The sequence below is a fragment of the Musca vetustissima genome, unplaced genomic scaffold (assembly GCF_032173495.1).
Source record: "Musca vetustissima isolate MV318-11 ecotype Yass unplaced genomic scaffold, APGP_CSIRO_Mvet_v1 utg19382, whole genome shotgun sequence".
Classification (NCBI taxonomy): domain Eukaryota; kingdom Metazoa; phylum Arthropoda; class Insecta; order Diptera; family Muscidae; genus Musca; species Musca vetustissima.
In genome coordinates this window covers 16,334-26,383 of record NW_026886954.1, presented here as the reverse complement: position 1 = coordinate 26,383, position 10,050 = coordinate 16,334, and the positions used below count along the sequence as shown (strand labels likewise).

Here is a 10,050-nt window from a genome sequence, read left to right as displayed (position 1 = left end):
AAATAGTGTGTGCTAAATGGAACTAAATTTGGTAAAATTTGCATTTGAGTGAATCTTTAGAGCTCGAATCCTAAAATTTGTTGTGGATTGCATAGTATTTCTCAAATATGCAATTTTCGATTAAATTAAAAATTATGTTAATACATGTTTAAATATTTCCCACATTCGCTATATATATATATATATATATATATATATATATTTGAGTTCATGTTTCGGAATAACCGGTATCCCCGATAATTTGATATTTCTGGGCGTTTGGCAAAGTTTTTCAAGCGAATTCAATGTAATTTTAAATTGGGATGTTAATTCCTAATACCGGTCCACATTATGGCATAGCTCCTACATAACGGAATCAAAGCATTTTCATTATTTTTAAGGTATAACCACATTTTACCACCACAGTAACTGCAGTTTGGCATTGTGGTTTTTGGAAGTTGGTCTACATTTATCCAGAATATTATCAATTTAGGTCAACTTTTTAGTAACCTGAAGGGAAATCAATTTTGTTTCGTTTCTTTTTCATAGTAAATGGGGGGTTTCCGAGTTTGTGCAACTAACAAAACGCCTCAACCCACTTTTTACACACTCCACCATTATAGCCCGATATAACTGTAGCGCCATTATTAGATATTTTGAAAATTTCAATAATATGTGTCCCATGTATGGTCGATCTTTTCTAATTTCGGCTTATGGAACAAATGTTCTGTTCCATGTCAGCTATGCATGTAAGTAGAAGTGGTGGTTATTACACTAGTCTGATTTCTTGGTGAAAAACTTCCCATACGAATTCCCTTTTCTATACTTTGATGTTCCTAGCCCAGTTTTCCGACATGTGTGTCTGTACAGCACCTAGTAGAGAATATAAAAAGTTCGATAGTTTCAGAAACTTTTTAGTACTGGTTCATGTTTTGACCTAGCCACCATATTTATGTATTACTGTCCGAGCCGCATTTTGCAAACGAAGTGGCTGTACCATAGCATATTGTAATCTAGGTACCTGACAATGTTTATTTGGAATGGACCTGACCGTACTTAATACCATTTTTACTCCTTTACCCTATTTATATACATATTTACAGCTGAATGGCCGACAGTTCAGATTGTATCTTTAATGAGGCCAAACAACAATTTACGTTCGAAAAAATGCAATTGAATACTTTCCCATTTTGGGTAAGATATTATCTGCAATTGCTCAAAAAGTACCACCAGTTGAATGGTCACCGTGTGTGCTCCCTATTAACAATATAATCTGTTTGTATGTATGTCCCTAAATCTGTCTTTCCCTCTTAACATTTAAGATGCCATCAAATTCAATTTTAATAGCCTCTTTTAATAGATTTCAAGCCATTTAGTCGTTGTTACCATTTTTGTAGTGTGCCTTTATGGCAAACTGAAAATCCATTTACGAAAAGAATAGAACGAATGTAAATTTCTTGCATATTCGACACATTGTTGTGAACCTTAACCCAGGCAATGTCGAAAGCAAACAACAGTCAAACCAAAATCACCCGGTTAGGAAGATGAAACCTAATTGCCAGTATCACTAAACGCTAACAACAAACAACCCTGAAAAAACGCATAGTTATCTTGATGAAAAGATTAAGGACGGCACGGTTCACGGTATTGTGCATGGATGAGGACTAATCTGCCAGGCAGCAGACAAGAAAACTCCAAAAAAAAAAAAAAAAAAAAAAAAAAAAAAGTTTCACATTTAATACATACTTGTTTTGGATAAATGATAAGGGGAATCGAAACAATACTGTTATTAAGGTATAATTCCGTCAATTCCACTTTTTTTCTGTAGTTCGTATGGGTGAAATTGCAATCACATATCAGCATTATATTTCAACGGTTGTTTGAAAGTAGCTGGCCCAAAAGACTGTGAGGTCAGTGGCACAATTGAGATGAACAATTGTACCGTTATAAATAAAACTAATGATATCAGTTTTAAGATTCGGAGAAGGATTCAACACTATCTCATAGATGCTACCATGGTCTAGGTAAGCAATTTAGAAACAAGGCCACCTCTTGCCTGATCAAACTCACACTCTAAAAGTCGATTTATGCATGTCCGTCCGTCCGTCCGTCTGTCTGTCCATGTTAAATTGTAAACAAAGTACAGGTCGCATTTATGATCCGAATTGGATGAAATTTGGCATAGGTCACTTATTCGGCCAAAGGACGAACCCTATTGAAATTGGGAAAAATCGGTTCAGATTTAGATATAGCTCCCATATATATATTTAACCGATTTAATATAAACGGCCCCTATATATCTTCCGACTTGCATGAAATTTGGTACAGCCTAATCATTTAGGTCTACAATGATGTCTGCGTGAAAATCGGTCCAGATTTACATATAGCTTCCATATATAATTTCATCCGATTTCATGTAAATGGTGCACCAAAATCCCTATATATCTTTCGATTTGCACGAAATTTGGCATAACGTACTGAATTGAGCCTAGAGTGATGTCTGCAAAGTTTCGAGAAAATCGGTCCTTATTTAGATATAGCTCCCATATATAGTTTCGTCCGATTTTATGTAAATGCTGCAACAAAGTCCCTATATATCATTCGATTTGCACGAAATTTGGCATAACGTACTGAATGGAGCCTAGAATGATGTCTGCCAATTTTCGAGAAAATCGTTCCAGATTTAGATATAGCTCCCTTTTATTATAGATTGATTTTAAGTAATTGACGCGCCAGGGAACCAATAGGCTGATAGAAACAAAACGTTCTGAAATTAGTATAACCTAACCTGTGACACGTTTCGCTTAATATTTGGATAGAGCTTCCATATATATTTTCGCCAGATTTCAAGTAAATTGGGCATCAAACTCCTCATGTTAGTCAGATTGACATCAAATTTTGCACAACGTACCTTAATTTTGTACGTTGTGCAAAATAGGTTGTGTAACATGAGGAGTTTGATGCCAATAGAATTACGTAGTTGCGTTTTCTAGAAATACAGACATAGCCCAACGGATGACCTATTTATATTTGTTTGAAGTCGATTTACATACTTTTGTCCCATTGTAACAAACGAATGTTTATGGATAGATCTAGGTAGTCTCACATTTAGATAAATATCACATGTTTTATTTCATCCAATTTCATGTTAATAGTCCTGCTTAATATACCCATAGTGGTGAAGGGTATCATATAGTCGGCCCGTCCGACTTTACTACTTTCCTTACTGGTTTCTATTAGACCTTCAGGATAGAACCAATAAAACTTGAATGATGTAGCATTCACGTCATTTTGCATTAGTATGACAATATTTGCTAATTGGCAATCTGCCAAGAAGTTTAAATATGGATATTGTCAGCATTGGAATGTAACTAATCCCATTGTTTCGAATTATTGTGTAGGTATACTTTTATTGACAACATTTTACAAATAAATTGAGAAACAGAAACAATTGCAGACTCATGTATCTCATATTAGCTATGTAATTCATGTTTGCGTTATTTTTATAAACAACAGAAAACAAATACTACATACAAAAAAGGTTGGTTTGTGCTTTATTTTGTGTTTTATCCATTAATCCGAAGAGTTTTTATTATCGCAGCTGAAGCTCATGCATTAAATTGTTACGACATAACAGAATTCGTACCGCCCATTCCATGAGGAATGGCGAAATATCAGCTTAACTCAAGATTTCCCCAACATCCATAGCAAGAGCTAAAAATCGGACTGTCACAATGAGTAAATACATATTTACTTGTGGTTCTCCTTTTTAATTTGTAAAATGCTTACCAAAACAAAAGAACAAAGATGAAGCATAACATTGTGTATCTATATTTATTTGGTAAACAGAATGGACATATCTGTCCATCATTGTTTCCTTGAAGTTGAACGGATGGTTGACCATGATGGCATTGTTTAAAAAAGAACAAAATATTCATTTTGTATCCAAAGATCTTTTGGGGATTTGTCTTATAAAATTGGATTTTTCCTTCATGGTATGTGGAAGGGAATAACAAATGTAGCAATACAGGTTTATTTCAAGCAAATATTCGTTTTAGATAGTGTGTATATACTTTTTATTGTTTCATTCTAAGGCGATGTTTCATTCCTAAGGAAACATCTCCGCCAAAAACTGCCATTAATAAAACATTACTATACAGTACAACAGTTTCACCAACAAATAAAATTGCCGTCTTGAAGTACACATCCATAAGGTTCTCAACGGCAATGAAATTCTAATCAGAAAAATAAAACAATTTAAAATATTTTGTGTTTGCAAAATAGTCAGGCTTAATGCCAGTTTGTTGTTTTTATAAAAAACAACTATTTATTAGTGGGGAATGTATGGCTCCGCCGAGGGGTAAGGCAGGGAAGACTATAGTTTCGGATCTCGCCACTGATCCTCATCAGTTCCCTTAGTTTTTTGTTGGGATATTCTCCCCAGAAGCTATTAATAGCTTCTTTACAAAAAACCTTTCAAACCCAAATGTCTCTTGTGACAATTCGAAGTTCTTACGTTACCAGCGATACGACCCCAATGAGAAGTTCGTTTCGTTGGCGCCTGACTTCGTGGTCAACAAGGCATTTACAGACAACTACAATACATTTCCCACTGCTATGTGTCGTCACTTTGTGAGAATATCCCAACAAAAAACTAAGGGGAGTGATGAGGATCAGTGGCGAGATCCGAAACTATAGTCTTCCCTGCCATACCCTCGGCGGACAATGCCATACATTCCCCACTAATAAATAGTTGTTTTTTATAAAAACAACAAACTGGGATTAAGCCTGACTATTTTGCAAAAACAAAATACAAATGGTATCCCAAATAACCCGCCAAACACTACAATTTAAAATATTTTGGAGACATTAAAATCAACACTGACTTTATTCAATAACAAGCGGTTCAACACGATCAAATATATGTAAATAACAATAAAATTGACAAAAAATTAATTCTTGAAGTGGGCACTTAATTACTGGCGGAACTTCAAACGACGAACAGTTTTGTATTCATAACCATCAGCACCTAAAACAGCGGAATCTTGGGGTCCTTCAACAGCTTCGGTAACATCCTCCTCACTGGGTGGTAAGTATTCCTTGGCAATTTCGGAGACATCGCGACGTTGACGGAATTTCAAACGACGAACAGTTTTGTATTCATAACCATCAGCACCCAAAACAGCGGAATCTTGGGGTTCTTCTTCGGATTTTACTTCAGCAACAGCTTCGGTAACTGCCTCTTCACTAGGGGGCAAGTATTCGTTGGCAATTTCCGACACATCACGACGTTGACGGTATTTCAAACGACGAATTGTTTTGTATTCATAACCATCAGCACCCAAAACAGCGGAATCTTGGGGTTCTTCTTCGGATTTTACTTCAGCAACAGCTTCGGTAACCGCCTCTTCACTAGGAGGCAAGTATTCGTTGGCGATTTCAGAGACGTCACGACGATGACGGTATTTCAAACGACGAACAGTTTTGTATTCATAACCATCAGCACCCAAAACAGCAGAATCTTGGGGTTCTTCTTCGGATTTTACTTCAGCAACAGCTTCGGTAACCGCCTCTTCACTAGGAGGCAAGTATTCATTGGCGATTTCAGATACATCACGACGTTGACGGTATTTCAAACGACGAACAGTTTTGTATTCATAACCATCAGCACCCAAAACAGCGGAATCTTGGGGTTCTTCTTCGGATTTTACTTCAGTAACAGCTTCGGTAACTGCCTCTTCACTAGGGGGCAAGTATTCGTTGGCGATTTCAGACACATCACGACGATGACGGTATTTTAAACGGCGAACTGTTTTGTATTCATAACCATCAGCACCCAAAACAGCGGAATCTTGGGGTTCTTCTTCGGATTTTACTTCAACAACAGCTTCGGTAGTAGTTTCCTCACTGGGTGGTAAGTATTCGTTGGCGATTTCAGACACATCACGACGTTGACGGTATTTCAAACGACGAACAGTTTTGTATTCATAACCATCAGCACCCAAAACAGCGGAATCTTGGGGTTCTTCTTCGGATTTTACTTCAGCAACAGCTTCTGTAGTAGTTTCCTCACTGGGTGGCAAGTATTCGTTGGCGATTTCAGAGACGTCACGACGTTGACGGTATTTCAAACGACGAACAGTTTTGTATTCATAACCATCAGCACCCAAAACAGCGGAATCTTGGGGTTCTTCTTCGGATTTTACTTCAACAACAGCTTCGGTAGTAGTTTCCTCACTGGGTGGCAAGTATTCGTTGGCGATTTCAGACACATCACGACGTTGACGGTATTTCAAACGACGAACAGTTTTGTATTCATAACCATCAGCACCCAAAACAGCGGAATCTTGGGGTTCTTCTTCGGATTTTACTTCAGCAACAGCTTCGGTAACTGCCTCTTCACTAGGGGGCAAGTATTCGTTGGCGATTTCAGATACATCACGACGTTGACGGTATTTCAAACGACGAACAGTTTTGTATTCATAACCATCAGCACCCAAAACAGCGGAATCTTGGGGTTCTTCTTCGGATTTTATTTCAGCAACAGCTTCGGTAGTAGTTTCCTCACTGGGTGGCAAGTATTCGTTGGCAATTTCGGAGACATCACGACGTTGACGGTATTTCAAACGACGAACAGTTTTATATTCATAACCATCAGCACCCAAAACAGCGGATTCTTGGGGTTCTTCTTCGGATTTTACTTCAGCAACAGCTTCGGTAGTAGTTTCCTCACTGGGTGGCAAGTATTCGTTGGCGATTTCAGATACATCACGACGTTGACGGTATTTCAAACGACGAACAGTTTTGTATTCATAACCATCAGCACCCAAAACAGCGGAATCTTGGGGTTCTTCTTCGGATTTTACTTCAGCAACAGCTTCGGTAGTAGTTTCCTCACTGGGTGGCAAGTATTCGTTGGCGATTTCAGAGACGTCACGACGTTGACGGTATTTCAAACGACGAACAGTTTTGTATTCATAACCATCAGCACCCAAAACAGCGGAATCTTGGGGTTCTTCTTCGGATTTTACTTCAGCAACAGCTTCGGTAACTGCCTCTTCACTAGGGGGCAAGTATTCGTTGGCAATTTCGGAGACATCACGACGTTGACGGTATTTCAAACGACGAACAGTTTTGTATTCATAACCATCAGCACCCAAAACAGCGGAATCTTGGGGTTCTTCTTCGGATTTTACTTCAGCATCAGCTTCGGTAGTAGTTTCCTCACTGGGTGGCAAGTATTCGTTGGCGATTTCGGACACATCACGACGTTGACGGTATTTCAAACGACGAACAGTTTTGTATTCATAACCATCAGCACCCAAAACAGCAGAATCTTGAGGTTCTTCTTCGGTTTTTACTTCAGCTTCAGTAACAGTCTCCTCACTGGGTGGCAAGTATTCGTTGGCGATTTCAGATACATCACGACGTTGACGGTATTTCAAACGACGAACAGTTTTGTATTCATAACCATCAGCACCCAAAACAGCGGAATCTTGGGGTTCTTCTTCGGATTTTACTTCAGCAACAGCTTCGGTAGTAGTTTCCTCACTGGGTGGTAAGTTTTCGTTGGCGATTTCGGACACATCACGACGTTGACGGTACTTCAAACGACGAACTGTTTTGTATTCATAACCATCAGCACCCAAAACAGCGGAATCTTGGGGTTCCTCTTCGGATTTTACTTCAGCAAGAGTTTCAGTAACTGCCTCTTCACTAGGGGGCAAGTATTCGTTGGCGATTTCAGAGACGTCACGACGATGACGGTATTTCAAACGACGAACAGTTTTGTATTCATAACCATCAGCACCCAAAACAGCGGAATCTTGAGGGTCTTCTTCAGATTTTACTTCAGCAACAGCTTCAGTTACAGTTTCGTCACTTGGTGGTAAATATTCGTTAGCGATTTCAGACACATCACGACGTTGACGATATTTCAAACGACGAACAGTTTTGTATTCATAGCCATCGGCACCCAACACCGCTGACTCTTGGGGTTCCTCTTCGGATTTCACTTCAGCATCATCCTCAGTAACAGTTTCGTCGCTTGGTGGTAAATACTCGTTAGCGATTTCGGACACATCGCGACGTTGGCGGTATTTCAAACGGCGTACGGTTTTATATTTATATCCTTCATCATTTAGAATGGTCGTTTCAGCATTTTCAATGGGTTCACTTGTCGACACATCGGTGATATCAGACTGCAGCCTTACCCCATTATATGGGATAATTGCAGCAGAAGCCAATGTTGCAAGACCTAATAAGCCAAAGATTTTCTAAAAATTCAAATAGATCAAGTTTTATTTATTTTTTGAAAGCGAAACAATATTTTGAAAATGTTATACCCACCATTGCTAATAAGTCTTAATTTTCGAATGATATGTTGAATAAGTGAATACCAATTGCTGAATGATTTCGATAGTTAAATTATCGGTTTATATATAATTCAATATTTGCGTTTGCTCTTAATGGGAAATAGTTTACCAGTGAAACCGGAAGATAATATTCAACGAAGGATGAGATAGCAAAATTATGTTGCTGAAGTGAGAACAGACAATTTGTTTAAAGTGCAGTGAAAAAAGTATATTTAATTTACAAAGAAAAAAAAACAAAAACACTGAAGACAGATTTCATACATGTATACACAATCGTATAGACGCTCGTATACACAGCAGCACAGCATTGATACCACCACCTCGGGTTGGCAATCATAAACCGTACATTTTTGTGGCGAACTCTTGTGTACATCTGAATACGGTGTTGGTGCTTAAAAAGTATACACCACTTGAGTTCTCAAGCATCTTGCCCGACGATACCAGCCATGTCTAGCATGTCGTGCCTACTTGTTGCTCTGATTCTGCTGAGATGGTAAGAGGGTACCCACATAGCGCCCTTATACAAAACGTTTTTTATTCTTTGTGTTATTGTTAAAGTATAAAGCTTGAGAGCTATTGCAATTGTATGTAAGTTTATTAACAACAGCAACAACAACAACATATATGAAGTCATGAGAATGGTTTTACTCACACCTTGATGCGGACACAATACGGAAGTATGAAATTCTGTGCTTCCCTTAGCAAAGCTGCTGCTCGTAATTGATTCCGCTTTTCCATTCGTGTCTAGTTTTTATTAACACGTCGAAAGCAAGTACACAAGTAAGATATGATGATGATAACGGTACGTGTATTAAGCCATTGTATCCAACACTGTGGCACAGGGTAATATTATGTGTTTTTGCATATGTTGTAAACTGCGAAAGGAAATATGATAGACTGATACTTCATTTTAAAAATCTACTTAGAATAACATTTTGAAAAATCATAAATATATACCCTAGCTTCAGGGTAGCCTCCATATAACGCTACACCCGAAATTCGGTATTTTGGGGATTTCGAATACGTTTTCCAACCAAATTGACTGTAATTATTAATATTGAACCACGTTTAAAGGTAGCCCGCATAATATGGTACTTTTTCAATCATATTGGCTGTAATTTGGTATTTTGGGTTCTCATAGCGTTGCCACCACATCTCCGCACTAAAAATTAATCATATTGGCCCAAATAGGTATTTTGAGAATTTTGGGAATTTTTTTTAACCAAATTGGTTGTAATTTGGTATTTTATATTCTCATCTCTCTACCAAAAACTATCAATATTGATGTCCGTTTTATTATAGCCCCATATAACGGTAGCCCCACTATTAGATATTTAAAAAATTTCATTCATATTTTTCTCACGTATTTTTCTGTATGTTTAAAGTCCTATTATAACATAATTGTTCTCCTAGGAGCCCCTATTAATTTTAGATATTTTGTATGGAGGTTATTCCATATAACGGTGTCCTAATATTCGGAGTCCCTTCCCGGCTTTAATTTTTTAAGAAAAAATTGCAAATCTATGAATAGCTCATGTCGCCCGGATAAATAAATTTTGATATGCGTAAATTAAATTTCGGATCAGTCAAATTCAGTCAATGTATGATTTATTTTTTGTATTTCAGTTTGTTAGCAATAAATATAATATTTCATGGTCAATTGATTTAGTTGTATAATCGATTCATCGATGCGATG

General features: G+C 37.6%; 1 protein-coding gene across 1 annotated transcript; it reads right to left on the bottom strand.

Moving 5' to 3' along the window:
* Positions 1 to 4,955: 4,955 nt before the first annotated feature.
* LOC133334437 (probable antibacterial peptide polyprotein) lies at positions 4,956 to 8,255 on the bottom strand (the record flags this gene model as incomplete). Its single annotated transcript, XM_061542733.1, has 1 exon — positions 4,956 to 8,255. A coding segment is annotated over one exon (3,300 nt), but the record flags the coding sequence as incomplete, so codon positions are not given.
* Positions 8,256 to 10,050: the final 1,795 nt, after the last annotated feature.